Source organism: Mesocricetus auratus, unplaced genomic scaffold (genome assembly GCF_017639785.1).
Source record: "Mesocricetus auratus isolate SY011 unplaced genomic scaffold, BCM_Maur_2.0 Super-Scaffold_4256, whole genome shotgun sequence".
Classification (NCBI taxonomy): domain Eukaryota; kingdom Metazoa; phylum Chordata; class Mammalia; order Rodentia; family Cricetidae; genus Mesocricetus; species Mesocricetus auratus.
This window is the reverse complement of record NW_024429182.1, coordinates 108,390,437-108,408,123: the sequence shown is the minus strand read 5'-3', so window position 1 is coordinate 108,408,123 and position 17,687 is coordinate 108,390,437. Positions and strand designations below refer to the sequence as shown.

At 44.0% G+C, this 17,687-nt stretch overlaps 2 protein-coding genes across 4 annotated transcripts in view; one reads left to right on the top strand and one right to left on the bottom strand.

Moving 5' to 3' along the window:
* The window catches only part of Me3 (malic enzyme 3), a 197,004-nt gene extending 191,315 nt beyond the window's left edge, over window positions 1-5,689 (top strand). For all 3 annotated transcript variants that reach the window (XM_013116382.3, XM_013116381.3, XM_040728802.1), the window contains 6 exons: window positions 103-216; window positions 1,873-1,978; window positions 2,593-2,735; window positions 3,269-3,442; window positions 4,061-4,159; window positions 5,466-5,689. In XM_013116382.3, coding sequence (XP_012971836.1) covers window positions 103-216; window positions 1,873-1,978; window positions 2,593-2,735; window positions 3,269-3,442; window positions 4,061-4,159; window positions 5,466-5,627 — 798 coding nt within the window. In that variant the 3' untranslated portion in view covers window positions 5,628-5,689. The remainder of the gene's footprint in view (window positions 1-102; window positions 217-1,872; window positions 1,979-2,592; window positions 2,736-3,268; window positions 3,443-4,060; window positions 4,160-5,465) is intronic.
* Window positions 5,690-15,024: 9,335 nt separating this feature from the next.
* The window catches only part of Ccdc81 (coiled-coil domain containing 81), a 28,830-nt gene continuing 26,167 nt past the window's right edge, over window positions 15,025-17,687 (bottom strand). Inside the window, exon 15 of the mRNA XM_005073920.4 lies at window positions 15,025-15,531. Coding sequence (XP_005073977.1) covers window positions 15,390-15,531 — 142 coding nt within the window. The 3' untranslated portion in view covers window positions 15,025-15,389. The remainder of the gene's footprint in view (window positions 15,532-17,687) is intronic.

Here is a 17,687-nt window from a genome sequence, read left to right as displayed (position 1 = left end):
GCTTCCCAGGATTTGTGGGACTGAGGAAAAGAAGAAGGACTCATCTTGGTAAAACATCTGGTGTGCTTTGATTTTAAACATTGTCCTCATGCTACCCCCCAGGCAGCCATGGGCATCGCCCACCTCCTCGTTATGGCCCTGGAAAAGGAAGGAGTACCCAAGGCAGAAGCCACAAGGAAGATCTGGATGGTGGACTCCAGGGGGCTAATTGTCAAGGTACTGTTCAGGTCTGAAAAACTAGAAGTTTCCTAGAGCTGCCAAGAACTAAACTGAAAGAGGTCTCTGGCCATGCATGGTGCTGCATGCTTTTAATCCCAGCCCTGGGAAGGCAGAGATAGGTGGATTTCTGAGTTTGGGGCCAGCTTGGCCTCTATTGAGCAAGTTCCAGGACAGTCAGGGCTACACAGAGTTACCCTGTCAAAGAAGAGGAGGAGGAAGGAAAGAGAGAGAGAGAGGGGGAGGGAGGGAGGGAGGGAGAGAACGAGAGAGAGAGAGAGAGAGAGAGAGAGAGAGAGAGAGAGAGAGAGAGAGAGAGAGAGAGAGAGAAGGAAGAAAGAAGAGAGAGGAAGGGAAGAAGGGAGGGAGGGAGGGAAGGAGGGAGGGAGGAAGGAACGAAGGAAAGGTTCTCCAGAGGGCAGAATATAAAGCAAAAGGAAAATTAAATTCCAAAGCAAATTCTTTAATTGCTGTTTTCCAAAAGATCTGATCATGTGTTTGTGTTTTGTGTGGGTGGATGTGTGTGGGTATATGTGTACATGTATGTGGACCTGAATACCCCTTCCAGCCTTTTCTCCTACCACTTCCTGCCTTGAGTTTATCTCAGCCATATTGGATCACAATCCTCCAAAGACACAAGGTCACTCTTCCACAACTTTGCACAGCCAGACCCCTGCTGAAAGGGACTTGGGCCTGGCGATGCATCTTCCTATTCTGTCATTCCAGAGATTGGCCTCTGAGCAGGTTACCAGACACTGCTGACTCTGTTCACTTGTGCATTTTCCAACATCATTTTGTTCACCCTGTTGAACTGACTGCTAACCAAGGAGCTGTAGGTTTGACATCATCCCTCCAGCACTCTGAGGTCAGCTGGAGCCATCAGAAGTGACTGCACTTGTGCCCCTGTCACCCCTGGGCTTCTGTTTGAAGAGATGGAAAGAAATCTGGAGTTTGCCAGGTGCAGTTGGCATGACCAGTCTACCGTAGATTCAGCTTAGTGAGACTCATAGGAAGACAAGTGGATCCTATTGAATCCATTCACGGTCCCTCTCTAGCAATGAAAGTCTCAAGGACTGTCCTTCTGCAAACTTGTAGACTTTTTGTGACCAGCGGATTCAGTGAGGCTAAAGGAATTTCCTGGGAGTTTTTCTGTCCTGGCCCAGTAACCCATGACCCCCAACAGCTAAAAATAAAATAAAAACAAAAGATGATTTGTTGATTCTTCTGTGTGGCTCAGCAGATAACTTAGAGGTTAAGAACACTTGTTTGCTCTTTCAGGGACTCAGATTAGATCTGATTGGATTGTATGGTGGCTAACAACTATTTGTAACTTCAGCTACAAATGACCAGGTGCCCTCTAGCCTCCACAGACACTACATATACATGGAGCACAAATGCAAAACACCCACACAATTAAAATAAAAACATATTTAAAAAAGAAGCATTTATAAATTCCCTTAGGGTCCACGTGGGCTCTACTAGAAAATCTGATCAAGTCTGGGCCTCTCTATTCAGAAGACTGAGACCAAAACATAAAGCTCAATCGCAAACACCATCAGAATCCTAATGTGTCAAGGCCCTGCTCAATAGGCCCTCAACACCATAGTCACACTGCAGCTACTCCACAGCTACTCCATCTTCCCTCTTTTCCTGCAGGGTAGGAGCCACCTGAACCATGAGAAGGAGATGTTTGCCCAAGACCATCCTGAAGTCAACTCCCTGGAGGAGGTGGTGAGACTGGTGAAGCCTACAGCAATTATAGGTAGGAAGAAGGAGGGGCCCTACCACCCAGCCCAGTTAACTCTCTTGACTTGCAGATGAATAGTCTGAGACTCGGTGAAGAGCCATAAACAACCTATGGAAGCACAGCTGTTTCTCCTCTTCCATGCCTAGTTCAATGCCACAAACTTTTATTGAGTGACTTCTGTGTAGAAACCATAGAAATGAAGGACCGGAGTTGGGGCTTGGTGACACAGAATGATTTATATACAGCGGGCAAGAACCATGTTGTGCTTTAGTATGGAGATGAGCACTCCTTCCACACCAAGACTGGGGCCTTGGCACCTGTCCCTGTGCTAGAGGAACACCGTGCTCTCAACAACAACATTCAGGAAGGAATGCCTTCAACGAGCACCTTAAAGACCAGAGACTGGAAATGGACCAGTGGTCTCCCTGGAGTGCACAAGAGGTCTTAGCTAGCTCAAGCAACAGGATTCTTTTCCCTTCTGCACCCTCAGCCCTTTTAGCAGATTCTATCCTCAAGATTCCCGAGTCAGTCATGGGGTACCTAGTTCCCTCACCAGTGCCACAAAAAGAGAAATAGGATGTTTATACAGAGTAGGCATTCCCTACTACCTGCCCCCCTTTTCCCCATAGGTGTTGCTGCCATCGCAGGAGCCTTCACGGAGCAGATTCTGAGGGACATGGCCTCCTTCCATGAGCGCCCAATCATCTTTGCCCTGAGCAACCCCACCAGCAAGGCTGAATGCACAGCTGAGAAGTGCTACCGGGTCACTGAGGTCAGCGGGGAGTCCTTCCTCCCACCAGCTGAGAGAAAGTAGTAGCAGTTATTACCAGCAACCCGATAAGGGTGACAAAGAGTGCCCCGTCACTGTAAGCAAGTTGTGGTTTAGAAAGATGAATTAACTTTCCCACGGTCATCAAGCTGATGAAGAATAGAGTTAGCCCTCAAACATAGATCTAACTTCAAACCAAAACGCTTCCCATGATACTGGACTACTCAAGGTTGCCCAGAACAACAGAGCTTTGTCCAAATCCCATGGCTTCTATATGCCTTAGGCAACTATCTTGTTTTGGCCCTCCCAGATGTTGGGGAAAGAGGCATCAGGGTCTCCCCTGTCAATAACTTGAAGGGAGACAAGGCTTGTGGTCAAATAAATAAACTGTTCTTGGAGTATTTACCAAGTTCTTACTATTCTGGATGCTTAGGAGAGGGTGGAGATGGGCCCAACATTTAAGAGATAAGAATAGACTACCATGACTACCTCAAACCTGTCCCCAAGTTCCAACTCTGCTTTTTTCCTACTTCCAGGGCCGAGCGATCTTTGCCAGTGGAAGTCCTTTTGAGAGTGTGACTCTGGAAGATGGCAGAACATTCATTCCTGGTCAGGGAAACAATGCATATGTGTTTCCTGGGGTAGCACTGGGTGTCATCGCTGGTGGGATCCGACACATCCCAGATGAGATCTTCCTCCTGACCGCAGAGGTACTGATGCTTTCCTCTCTAGGATGCTTCTAATAGGGTTGGTGACTCAACACCAGGTCCTTAAACCCAGTGACCCCCGAATTCACCCTATCTTGTCTCCTACCCACTCACCCCTGACCCTGGCATCAGACCAGAAACAAGGCTAAAAAGGAAAGCTTATGGAACCATAAACAGGGAAATGTTTTTGCTTAGGTGGCCACCCAGAATGATACCAAGGATGTGGGAGGAGACTAGGACCCAAGAAGTAAGGGACCAGAGACTCCTGTGTAATAGGTTGTGACCAACCAGAGGACTGAGTCTTTGTCTTCAGGTCACAAGTTTATTCATCTTGGGCTTAGACATGCTCTTCTAGAATTCATGAAATCTTGTGCTGTTTCAACTTCAGTCAGGCTTAGTACAGAAAGAATGAGTCTTTGTTGAAGCCTAAGCATTAGGCTTCCTTGGGGCTATGTGTGGCACAGGTTGCACTACTTGGCACATTTTGGGATAATGGGATGGATTTGTTCTGTAAAGAATCAATCTCTCTCTCTCTCTCTCTCTCTCTCTCTCTGTGTGTGTGTGTGTGTGTGTGTGTGTGTGTGTCTCACTCTATATCTCTGTCTCTCTCTGTTTTTCTAGAATATTGCCCAAGAAGTCTCTGAACAGCACCTGTTCCAGGAGAGACTGTACCCACCACTCAGCACCATTCGAGACGTGTCTCTGAGAATCGCAGTCAAAGTAAGGGGCATCCTCCTTGTACCCCTTGTTGTAAGGCTCCACCTATTCCTGTGACATCAGGGGGGCTAGGCAACCATGGAAACCTGAGCTCCTTGAGCCTTGCTACATGCAATCCACAGACTGGGTGACAAATTCTTGCCTGTTCAGCAGCCTGAGTTCCACCCCAAACACCCACCCAGGCCAGTTCTAGGAAAGCTCCCACATTTCCCCCACAAACATGAGGAATGAAGGTCATCAGAGGCCATGGTCTTGGGAACCAGAATGTGGGTGGAATTTTTTTAATGAATCATAGCCACTCATTTATGGGAAAGGTCAGCTTGCACAGTGTCACAGAAAGGATTCAGGCTTTGGAGTCCCCACTCAGGCAATCAGCAAAAGAGTCATGGTGGCCCGACAGCTTTACTTGCCTCAACCTTAGCTGCTTTTCTGTAGAGGCCAGTAGTTCCTCCCTCCCAAAACTCTGGAAGTTAAAAACTCCTGCTGACCAAAGTAGATACTTATTTCCCCTTCCTTTCTTTAAGGGGTGATGAGGTGATCAGGTTTGCAAACCATTGTAGATTATGAGATTATGCAAAGATAATGGGTTTTCAAAGAAAACATAACACAATAAAGACAAATTTCAAACAATAATTATGCAAGTCGGATAATAGGTACATGATATCCTTTCCATTAGTGTATTTTTCTGTAAGAATAACAAATAATTTCAGAAACTGCACTGCACAGCAATACATAGCCCCTGTAAATTGTACAGAGCGGGCACCATTAAGAATCAACTATGAAGTTCAACAGTCCATGTTCCAGTCCATCTCACCCAGTCCACTTCCTTCACTGGGGGCTATTTTGTTCACAAGATGGTCATCCAATTCAACCACATCAACCTACATAAGAATGGGTTACACAATGTCACTAATAATATTCACGTCACCCTAGAAGAAGGTTATCGCTACTTTGCTTACCACGTTGTAAGCTGAAATACTCATCAAGTTTATCATTGGCTGGAAACCCATGGGGCATTAGAAGCAGGCATAATAGGCTGGGCCTCTTTGACCTTGTTCCAGGCACTGGGTACAAATCCATCTTGAGAGTTCTGAGAGAGCGGAACTACTAGACCCTTGGGAAAAGAACCAAGTACTATCTAGAAGGAAAGTTTTAATTCTCCCCTTCCAGTGGTGTCATGGGTGACAACTGAAGAAGAACATGACTGGTCCTTTAGGGGATGTTCCTTTGCCCCTGGCCACCAAGTAAGCAGCTTTTAAGGTAGATGTTCCCATAGATCTAGTTTCTCATCCAAATCTATTTTTCCTAGGTCCTCGACTATGCGTATAAACACAACCTGGCCTCTTACTATCCAGAACCCAAGGACAAGGAGGCTTTTGTAAGATCTCTGATCTACACTCCAGACTATGACTCCTTCACACTAGACACCTACAGTTGGCCAAAGGAAGCTATGAGTGTTCAGAAGGTCTGATGCACTCTCTGGAGCGTGTGGGCTGAATGAAGAAATACAATATAAATGGGTTCCAAAATGGACAGCCTTGTCACCGTGGTTATTTTTGTTTGTCATTTGCTTTCCTTTGTGTGTTTTGGGGAGATGCTAAAGCATAATACAGTGGATGACAGTTTTGTTCCTGAAGGCCCTGGAAGCTCTCTTTCCTACAACCCTTTTCTGAATTCCTTCCCAAATATTTCTTTTACTGTTAATTGCTAACTATTAACCAAGCCTTGTGGAAAATTCTGCCTAGAATTCCACCTTTGTGGATCTCAAGGTCTAGACTGAACACAAGTCATTTTTTGTAAGAGAGGAAGTGTTGTGTCCATGGAAAATGATCATTAAAAAAGTCATAGTGCTCAAAGAAAGGTCACTTCCCCAGGAGACACAAAAGGAGAGCTGTGTTTATACTCTGCCCCAAAAGTAAGGGAAGGGTTAGTCATAGGCATTCAGAAATGTAAGCAGAGCCACCTGCTAGAAAATGTGGTCCACCCATCAGGGAGTTAATTCTTTTCAGAAGAATACATTGACTTCAAGACACAGCAGGGTGTGGGGACTGAGTGGCTAGAGGCTCATCAAGAACGGTCACTACTCTTTGGGTGGCTGAGTACTGTACATTCTATTTTGTCATTACTAAAAGGAAAAATAGAAAAATAGGGGTGGGGTCAGCATGCCAAAGAATGAGGAAAAAGAAGGAAAGAGAGCGAACACCACAGGGAAGGTGTTGATTTCATTTCAAAGGAAGACTTGGTTTAATGTTGCAGGCTCTGGAACACTCTCCCTTCCATTCTTCACACTGAAGTAATCGAGCAATTCGAAGAAGCTCTCTTGTAGAGCCGATGCCAGTCTGTCATGGGTGTTTCTGAGACCAGTTTAGTGAAAACCTTCCCCTCCCCCATTTTCATGAGTGTGCATACTGCATGGCAAACAGTAAAGAAAGACTTGGAGCCCCTGCTGTGACCTGTTTGGGATACTGACTTCCAATCTCCTTTCACTGTATAAACCATCCTTTGATACCCTACCCCTGTTGCCACCTCAACCAGGATTCCCTCTGCATGCAATGAGCTATTTGGCTGTCTCTCAGGGCAAGGTGGTTGTACAAATTAAGATACGCAGGACTGAGGTGAGATAGGTTAATTTTATCGGGGAGAATCACTTACATGATCAACACTCTTGAGAATCCAAGTTCAACTGCCCTCCACGACCCGACTGGAACCAACAGAGAGCAAGCCTGTTCCTGACCCCAGACCAAATCCCACATGCTCACATATGCACCTGTGACCACATCCAAACGGTCATGGTCAGCGCTGCAGGTGTGTCTGATAGATCTCTCACTACAAAGTTCCATGAAGAGTACTTAGCAGAGTCATGAATCAATCACCTCTTGTCCAGGTCTTATTCTTCCAGTTGAATCAGCTTCCTTGGTGCTAGAACAACAATATCCTTCAATTGTAGGCCTAAATGTAAAAACTAACACTACACATTTCTAGAAGAGAATAAAGCAGTAAGTCCTTGTGAAGAGTCACCAGTAAATCTCTAATTACAATCTCATATCTAATGTATGTCCCCTGTGGAATACAATTTACAAAGGATAGAAGAAACGGGCTAAGATTTCCAATTTTCTGATCTATTGAATCAGCCCCACATGACCACCAATAGCCATGTTGGACTTCTCATTTCCACAGAAGAAACTATCTGCCTGGACCTAACCTGATCCTTTCTAACCCATGTCCAGAATCAGTAAGTGCACCCAGAGAAGAAAATGGCTGCTTACATCAGAAAGGCTCCCTCCATGGAATGCCTATAGAGCTGGTCCATATCCCTCTCATAGCTCTCACATATCTTAGTATGTGACTTCTGAAATGTCCTCATATTTCCTTAATTGTTGTAGGTAGTGTCTTAGGGTTCCATCATCTACCATATAGAGAAGCAGAAGGCTCAAGACATAGATTTTCAAAATTCTAAATGTATTCCTAATATCACTGAATTATGGTCAGGGAATTTGTTATGACTTACTGAAATAATTTTAAATTTGCTGGGGAATTTTTTGACAAATACTATGATCAAATTTAAGAAAACCGTTCACATCCTCTTAAAAAGAATATATACATCAGCATGATTTGATGCAATATTCTTTGTTTGGGGAACTTTTATTTGACTCAATTCTATATATTACTGATTTTTCTATCTACTCAACCTATAGCTGAAAGATAAATAGTTAAAGCTATGGGATACTTCAATTTTCTTCTTGTAGCTTTGACCATATTTACTTTACATATTTGGTCCAGTGTTATGTACAGGAAGTAGAGAATTGTTAGAACTTAGGTGAACTCAAAACTGTGAAAATTGCCGGGCGGTGGTGGCGCACGCCTTTAATCCCAGCACTCGGGAGGCAGAGGCAGGCAGATCTCTGTGAGTTCGAGGCCACTCTGGTTTACAAATCAAGTTCTAGGACAGTCAAGGATACAGAAAACAAATGTAAAATGTCCAGTTGATTAGCCATGTTTTGGTTGAGGAAAATATCACACTTTAAGCCAAAGTAATAGGTAGTAAGTAATTTCTAATGTTTTGCAAAAAAATTAGGAGTTTCATTAATTGGATAATTAAACACTGCTTTAGCTACAAAGACAATACATCTCTACATTTTTTATAAAATACCAGGGTTAGGCAGATGGCTCAGTAAGTAATGTGCTTGTCCTGCAAGCATGACAACTTGAGTTCAATCCCTAGAGCCTACTTTTAAAAAGCCGAGAGTGATGGGGTGCACTGTAATACCAGCACTGGGGAAGCAGAGAGGGGTGATCCCCGGGGCTCACTGACCAAGTTGACAACCTCCAAAGAAGAGAGCAACTGAGGAAGCCACTTGCCATTTGAGGTTAACCGCATACACACACACACACACACACACACACACACACACACACACACACACTCACATACATACATACAAGATGCTTACTAAATTAAAAACCCTGTGTCCTACACAATATTTGCCTTCATAGTCTCTCAAATTCTGTCTTCCCCCCTCCTCCTTTAATTGGTATGCCAAACATAAACATATAGGCAAGGCATTTTTATCAGAAGGCATTAAACAAACACTGCTTCTGTACAAATGGATCTTGTCTGAGCTTCTACCGAAGCTGGCTCTTCAAAATAGGTTTCAAAATGAGATTTATGGAAATGCATTAGTCACTGTGAAACTTAAAATCTCACACAAGTAACGGCTGTGCAGACTTGATGTATACCAGCACATATTCAGGGAGGAGAGCACCGAAGAGCAGGCAAAATGCTTGCAACGTTTGAAATGTCTGAAGGACTAAACCACGTAAGGTCTGGAATGCTGTTTGTATATTTTATATAATTTTAATCCCGTATCACCAAAAACAGACCAGTTCTGTGTTGTGTCTTGGCAGCCAGTCTCACTAAATTTCTTACATACCTTGGGTGTGATCATGTGCATACAGATCTTGTAGCTTTTATATTCCCAGGGAAGCATTCTTAGACTCATTCGTTAAGCATATATTGCTGACTAATATGCAGAGGAAATTAGGTCCTATGTCAAGGAAACAGCCTCAGACAGCCATATTTTATTGAACACTTGTTTTCGTTTCCATTGGAGTCTCTGAAACTCACGATAATTTTAGAATAATAATTGTCTAAGTACAAAAGTTACCCGGTGTTTAAAGCTCCATGCCACTCTTGTCTTATAAGCCATAGCACATCTTCATTTCACTACACTTTCTATTAATTCCAAGGCCTCCACCTTACAAGAGCTGAGATTACAGGTGTGCATGGTCTGGGAATGGAACCTAAGGATTCCTGTGTGCTACACAAGCACTCTAGTGACTCCAAGCCACATCCTAGGCCCCCGAGGTTCATTCTTCCCCCTCACTTCCCTGCCTGCCGAGTTTATTACATTTGTTTGCATGTGTGCATCCCTGTACCACAAATGTGTGGAGACCATTTATAAGAGCCAGTGCTCCCCGTCTGTAATGTAGGTCTTGGGGATCAAACTCAGGTCCTCAGGCTTGGCAGCAAGTGCCTTCACCCATGGAGCCACGTACATTTAATTAATAGGTTATTAAATGAAAACCTCAGTGCTAGGGTTGGGATAATTCCCTACAATTGTTGATCAGGGAGGTCCCAGAGACCCCCAAAGCAACACAAGCTTTCACTATTACTCTTGATTTCCCACCATAGTTAGATTCTAAGACCCCATTGCTAAAAATACACTTTGGAAGCTAGGTATAGTAGATGAAGTCAAGCTGGAATTGACCTGAATTTTTTATGTCAGAAGATGGCCTGCAGACTACTTGGGAGAAAATGGGCATCAACGGTCTCACCAGCACTGAACCGTTCACGCTAAAATAGCAACCTGTCCGGCAATATATGCCAACTGGTGTAACAGTGACTTAACTAGTATGGGTAACCAGCTGCTTTCTGAATAATCTGAGGCCTGTGACACAGGAAGAATTTTTGCTTCATGCTATAGACCAGGTCAAAAGACAATCATAGGCCATGAGGGGAACCTGCTGCTGCTGCTTTGCTATGTGGTGAATGCTGTCAAATTGTCTCCCAAATGTTTATGTTTATACCTTTAAATTAGCACTGCTCTCAACTTTAGTCAGAGAAGCTTCTTTTTCGATGAACAGCATCAGTGATCACTGATCAAAGTGGTGAGAATAAGTGACTATCGTGTATTCAGCTCGAAATGGGACGTTTCTACCAGAACCCTCCCAAGGTTCAGAAAACATGGAGAAAGAGGGAGCAGAAATACTTTGAGAGAAGGAGACTATGGAGGAGTGCTGCAGAACACTAACTTCAGGACATGATGGGGCCGCTGCACTGGTGAACTCACAGTAGCAATGGTTCCCTGCACAAGACCTATACAAGATCAAATCAGTCGCATTCCAGCATGGATGGGAGAAGGGCTCATACATTATATGCACATATGAGGGGGAAATCTAAAAATAAAAGTAAACCAGCACAATTGCACATAATTATATCATTATAATTAATTATAATCACTAGTAGAGATGACCCTGGGCCCAGCAAAGGCAGTATGTGTTCTTAACTAGATATGCTACTATCATAACCAAACTGCTGGAAACCAAAGATCAAGAAGAAAATCTAAAAAATACATAAAAAATTATGAACAACCAAAATCATTAGAGTTCTCATCAGAACCCACGGAATGTCTAAACAGTTTAAACAAACTCATTTAAAATACTGAAAGTAAATAGCTATCCACTCACATTCATATATCCAATAAAAGTCTTCTTCAAGAATAAAGGCATAATCCATTCTTGGATGTAAAGCTAACAGATTCTTTTGTAAACAATAAATATATACTTAGCAAGATAAGGGGGCTGTCTACCTACCCCTCCCAGTGGCACAGTCACACAAGCTCAGCCTTAGGGTGGAGAGGCTGCCACACGACCATGCATATACTTCCAAGCCTTGTCTCCCACCTGTGAATAAGAGCGGGGTGAGCTGCCATCGCAAAGCTATTGGGTTGGATCATGCAGGTGGAGCTTCTGGCTGGGCTCCTTGGAGCAGTTCTGAGTGGTGAGTTTAGTTCTTATTTATTAATGCACATGGGTATTTTCTTCAGCTGTGAAGGTCAATTGGCTAGTTCAGGGCTCAAGAGTAGCTCAGCTAATTAGGCTCGCATCCAGTGTCCTTCACAGTCACTGCAGTCCCCCCCACCATCTGTTGGCTTTCTGCTGTTACTCCACTTGGACCAGGGAATCCCCACTCCCAGACAGAAAAAAAAATTAAAAAACAAAAATAAATATAGTGTTCTGCCTGCATGTATGCCTGCAGGCCAGAAAAGGGCACCAGATCTCATTACAGATGGTTGTGAGCCACTGTGTGGTTGCTGGGAATTAAACTCAGGATCTCTAGAAGAGCAACCTGTGCTCTTAACCTTTTAGCCATCTCTAGCTCCCAGATTCTTTATCATTATTATTATTTCTTTTTACATCCCAATCACAGTTTCCCCTCCCTCCTCTCTCCTTCCAGTCCCTCCTCCCACCTTCCCTCTACACTCCCCCATCTACTCCTCTGTTTCCCATCAGGCCTCCCATGGATATCAACCAAACTTAGCACATTAAGTTGCAGTAAAACTAGGCACCTCCCCTCATTATTAAGGCTGAATGAGGAAATGCAGTATGAGAAAAGGGGTTCCAAAAGTTGGCAAGATTAACAACCCCTGCTCCCACCATTAGGAGTCCTACAAGAACAGCAAGCTACACAACTGTAGGACATACAGAAGGCCTAGGTCAGTCTCATGCAGGCTCCCTGGTTGTCAGTTCAGCTTCTGTGAGCTCCTATGAGCTCAAGCTAGCTAACAGATTCTATAGCTGAAGGAAATTTTTCAGTGTAAAAAAAAAATGATACCAGAATCACTGGAGGTTCAAAAATGGAGAACAAAAGAATTAGTAAAACTTGGTGTAAGTATTGTAAACTACTCCCATCCTTTTGCTTGTTTTTGGTGGTGGTATGTGTGTGTATTTGGAGGAGGGGGCTTCAAGACAGGGTTTCTCTATGTAGCCCCAGCTGTCCTGTAATTCACTGTGTAGATCAGGCTGGCCTTGAACTCACAGAGATCTACCTGCCTCTGCCTCCACTTCCTGAAGGCAAGGAATAAAGGTGTGTGCCATCACTGCCCAGCTTGTTTTTTGTTTTGTTTTGTGTTTTTTGAAGCACACAATTTTAAAGCAAAAATGTTAACTTTTTTCTGCAGAGATTTTTTTTACCTTTTTTTATTCATTTTTTTTACATTCCAATCCTGGTTCCACCTCCCTCCTTGCCTCCCACTCCTCCCACTCCCTCCCCCATCCCATCTGCTCCTCAGAGAGGCTAAGGCCTCCCCTAGGAAGTCTACTAAGTATGCCCTATCATCCCCTTGAGGCAGGACCAAGGTGGCAATCCCTCTCCTGCTCCACCCAATGTCTAGGCTGGGCAAGGTCTCTCTCCATATAGAATGGGCTCCACTAAGTCAGTTTGTACATTCGTGTTAGATCTTGGACCCACTGCCAGTGGTCTCATATATTGCCCCAGCCTCACCTATATTAAGGGAGTCTAGTTTGGTCTTATGCAGGTTCCCCATTTGTCAGACCTAAGTCCATGATCACTCTCTCACTAGCTCAGGTCAGCTGTTTCTGTGGGTTTCCCATCATGGTCTCGACTCCTTTGTTCATATTTTTGCTCCTCCCTCACTTCAATTGTACTCCAGAAGCTTGGCTCATTGGTTAGTTGTGGATTTCTGCATCTGCTTTCATCTGTTTCTGGAAGAGGGTTCTAGCTTCTCTGGGGTTGTAGATTGTAGGTTGAGTATCTTTTGTTTTATGTCTGGTATTCACTTATGAGTGAGTACATAGTATATTTGTCTTTCTGGATCTGGGTTACCTCACTCTGGATGGTTTTTTCCTAGTTCTGTCCATTTGCCTGCAAATTTTAGGATGTGATTGTTTCTTACCATAGAGTATTCCATTGTGTAAATGCACCACATTTTCTTTATTCATTCTTCAGTTGAGGGACATCTGGCTTGTTTCCAAGATCTGGCTATTAAGAATAATGTTGCTATGAACATAGTTGAGCAAATGTCCTTGTGATTTAAAGGTATATGCCCAAAAGTGGTATTGAAGGGTCTAGAGGTAGGTTGATTCTCTGGTGAGCTTTTCACAGTCCATAATTGTAATGCATATGGTTATACTATGAATATGTGCTTAACAAAAGAGAGAAGAAAAGCCAGGCAGTGGTGGCACATGCCCTTAATCCCAGCACTCAAGCAGAGGCAGTGGGATCTCTGTGAGATGGAGGCCAGTCTGGTAGACAGAACAAGTGCCAGGACAGGCTCCAAAGCTACACAAAAAACTATGTCTCAGAAATAAAAAAAAGAGGGAGAAAGAGTTGTGATCTCAATCTCCAGAACCCACAAAAAAAAAAAACAAGAGAGATGTAATGTGTAAAGCTAAATGAAAACAGTTCTTAGTTAAGCATCTCAATCGGCCCTTTGACAGGAACCTAAGCCTCTTCAGCAGTACATGCAGCCTAAGAACAGACAGAAGGAAAACAGTGAGAGAAGGTGGCATCTGCCAAACCAGCCAGACTTTCCCTACAGGATATACTTATTTCTGCAACAGACATATAAGCAGGATATACAAATGATTGGACAACAAACTGCATCATGGGAGATCTCCAAGGGGATGTCATCCCTTGTCATCATTAACTAACACTCTGAAAACATTGCTCTGATCCTATGGGGGTGATGTACACATGAAAACCTTCCATAAAATCTAAGGTTGGCACTAGTGGGGGGCAGGACTTAGAGAAATCAACCTCGATTCACCAGGAAACTCTCTGCTAGTTAGCTTGCATGGTACCAGAAGCTGCTTTGCATACTGTTGGGGAAGGAGACCAGCAATGGCTCTGCCAGTCTTGGCCTCCAATTTTACCACCTGCCTGGCAAGATGGGACCACTGGTGCGACGGTGGCAAAACTGCTGCTTGGGGTCTGATGTCAGCACCGCCGAAGGGGATTCCTGCCTGGTACTGTAAAACCGGCCAAGAACCCACAACTAAGGCGCTCATAGACCCTAGTGCAGGAATTTACCGTGGTTTGACTAAACAACCATGCTGCTTATGTTTGTGCCCATAGATGTGTGCACTCAGAAACTTTGGCCAGAGAAGCTTCTTTTGCAGTGAGTAGTGGCTAATGGAGAGACTAAAGTGGTCCAAGTGCCAAGTATAAGTAACTGTGAGTGCTCAGCTGTGGGTAGGCCATCCACATCAACCTCCCGCTTCCCAAGACTCTGGGAACATTGCTGAAGAGGAGGTAGAAAGAATGTAAGTGAGAGCAGGTAGGGAGGACAGGTGTGACATGTTGACCTCATGGCATGGCTGTTGCACACACCAAGTCACAGCAACTGAGGTTATCTGCACAAGAACTTCGTAAGATCAGTGACTCTGGATTCTAGTGGATCATCTAATGGATGAGGGAGGAGTTCCTGAGAATCCACCCCTTAGATTGGGAGTGGGTATTGACAGTAGATGCCTACTGAGAGACGAAGAGTCATTCTCCCTTGGGGGATATGCCTATTTTTCCTGTGGAGAGTCTCATGTCCAAGCACATATGGGCAGCATTAACTGGACTCAAGGGGTTATTAATAACAAAAACGAAGGAGGATATAAGGTTGGGAGAGATGTGGAGTAGGATGGGGAATTGGCGAAAGGTAGTGATAGATGGGTCTGATCAAAATACATTGTATAAATGCGTGAAATTTTCAAAAAATCAATAAAAATGTATCTTAAAAGTTTAGACTTGGGGAGGGGATAAAATGTACCATTATGAATCATCTTGAATACTCAGCTCTTAGATAGTATTTATTATAATGTAGTCATTACAGATGGGAAAATGGGAAGTTTCTAAGAGAAGTCACAGAGCTGGGTCAGCACCCCTCAGCATCGGGCAAGAAGTTGCCTCCCATTCCCAGTCCCTATAGCAAATAGACTCCAGGCTACGAATTGTTCTGACACCGTCACTCCTAATAGGAGTTCAGGGAACACTCAGAGATGAGAGAAAGGCAGGACAGGAAGGAAATAATTAGTCCACATGAATTCAAGAAAGATTTGAAAGCACTCATTTTTTTCCTCAGAGGTACAAATATAAACACTCTAAATATTCAGCCACTCCAAACAAACGTTCCTCAGAATACATAGCTTCAAACTTGGTGTTCTACACGAGCAACCGCGACCCCTGCAGGAACTTATTAAGGGGCCACACGTTGCTCTCGCCCACGTTGGAGGTACGCCTCTGGCACTGCCTGCAGCGACGGTACTTCTCACACTGGTCCAAGAGGAACAGCTTGTCAGAAGCCCTAGGGAGAAGAAAGCAAAAGCTGATTCATCGGGTGTCCCTCAAGTCCCTAGAAGCAGAGAGAAGAAAAGAGGTACCCGAAAGGTCTCAGGTTTAATTTCCAGCACTCATTTGGTGACCCACAACCATCTATAACTCCAGTTCCAGGGACTCCAGTGCTCTCTTCTGATCTCCGTGGGCATCAGGCACACACATGCTACACACATACACATGCAAGCAAAACACCCATACACATAAAATAAGTACATTTTTTAAGCTGTGGTTTCAACACAAACAAAAGTCTTGCCTTATAATATTGAACCACCATAACAACATGTGACCAAAAGGAATAAAACAGTTGGCAACCTGTGAGACATTATTGAGCTCCAGGTACTTTATTTAGGGTGTTTTTTACTCTAGATCTCTTTCAGTGTTCACAAAAATCCAGTGATTTTGGTCCTTGCATTATTCTTCTATATACTCCATGATGATAGAAACTTAGCAGTAGTGAAAACTTTTCAAATCAGATAGCCAAACAGTGTTGAAATACTGGTCCGCCTCTTCGGTTGCAACCTTAGCCACTGCAGGCCAGTATTTCTCCACGATGAAACCATTAGTAACAGTTGTAATCAGGTACCTAAAAGATCCATGTTCTGACAATGGGGAAAGATGGTGAAGGGCCAGCAGGCAGTTGGTGTGTGTTCTTTATAACTTGTGTGTGACACCATAGCACTGTTTCTCAGAGATTTAACACCCAAATATACCTCATTTACTGGTGTCAAGGGCTCTGTGTTTGCCTTGGGCCTCAGTAATGAATTGGCTGACTTAAGGTCTTATAATTTCTAGTTAAGTGTTTGTATAAAGCAAAGGCTATAGCTAAGAAGGAAGGAAGGAAGGAAGGAAGGAAGGAAGGAAGGAAGGAAGGAAGGAAGGACCATCCTGACCATCTTCTGTCTCCTCCTTTTCACTAAATCACAGACTGTATGCAAATTCCCACAGTTTGACCCTTCCTTCATGCCTAACCACACATACCTAACAGCAAACACATAAAACCCAAGGTCTCCCCAGCATCTAAGGTGGCCCCTGGACCACATTTGCTAACTTGAGCTCACAATTATTTCCTATGACTCCTGTATTTACTGCCATCATGCTGGCCAGGCATTCTTTCTTGACCGGCTTCTTTTTATCTTTTTTAACCCCTAAAACTCCTGTGCTATCTTGGTCAGGCAATTATTTACTTTCACAGTTCACAAATTAAAAAAGATGATGAACAGCCGGGCATTGTTGGCGCACGCCTTTAATCCCAGCACTTGGGAGGCAGAAGCAGGCAGATCTCTGTGAGTTCGAGGCCAGCCTGGTCTACAGAGCAAGTTCCAGGACAGCCTCTAAAACAATACAGAGAAACCCTGTCTCGAAAAACCAAAAAAAAAAAAAAAGATGATAAATATTTATCAGCCTTGGCAAAGTTCATGCTAACTATAAACAGCAGATTCAAACTGTGAATACACAACTGGAGTAGCTCCACTGTGTGTTGCTCATTTTCCCACTGTCAGTCTCTCTTGACTCTCCTCTTAGTCATAAAGGCCAGGCATGGTGGTGTACACCTTTAGTCCAAGCACTCAGGAGGCACAGGCAAATGGACCTAGGTGAGTTTGAGACCAATCTGGTCTACATAGCAGGTTCCAGTCCAGTTACATAGCAATACTCTGTCTCAAAAAACAAAGAAAAAGAAAAAAAGAAAACCATAATCTTGGAAGTGTTCAGAGCAGACCTCACCCTGCTTCAAAGTAGCTCTATGCAAAGAGAGTTGCAACCCTCAGCAAAGTGGAACCACCAGGGCAGAAGCAAAGACCAGGGCAGGGTCAATGAAAACTTAGCATAAAACACTGTTTTCCAGCCACTTGCTCATAAAAGACATTGCTAATCAATTGCAGCAGCATTTCTCACCAAGCAGATTTGTTCTCCCCACAGAACTTTGCAGAGGGCCATACTAATCACCTGGTGACACTCAGACTCTCCCACCACTCTAGAGTTAGACTTGCAGTGGTTTTTCCACCTGGGGGTGGTGTAGCAGATCTCCTGCTTATCATATGTTCACACCACGGTTCCCAACAGTAGCAAAATTACAGTTATGAAGTAGCAACAAGATAATCTTATGGTTGGGGGTCACCACAGCAG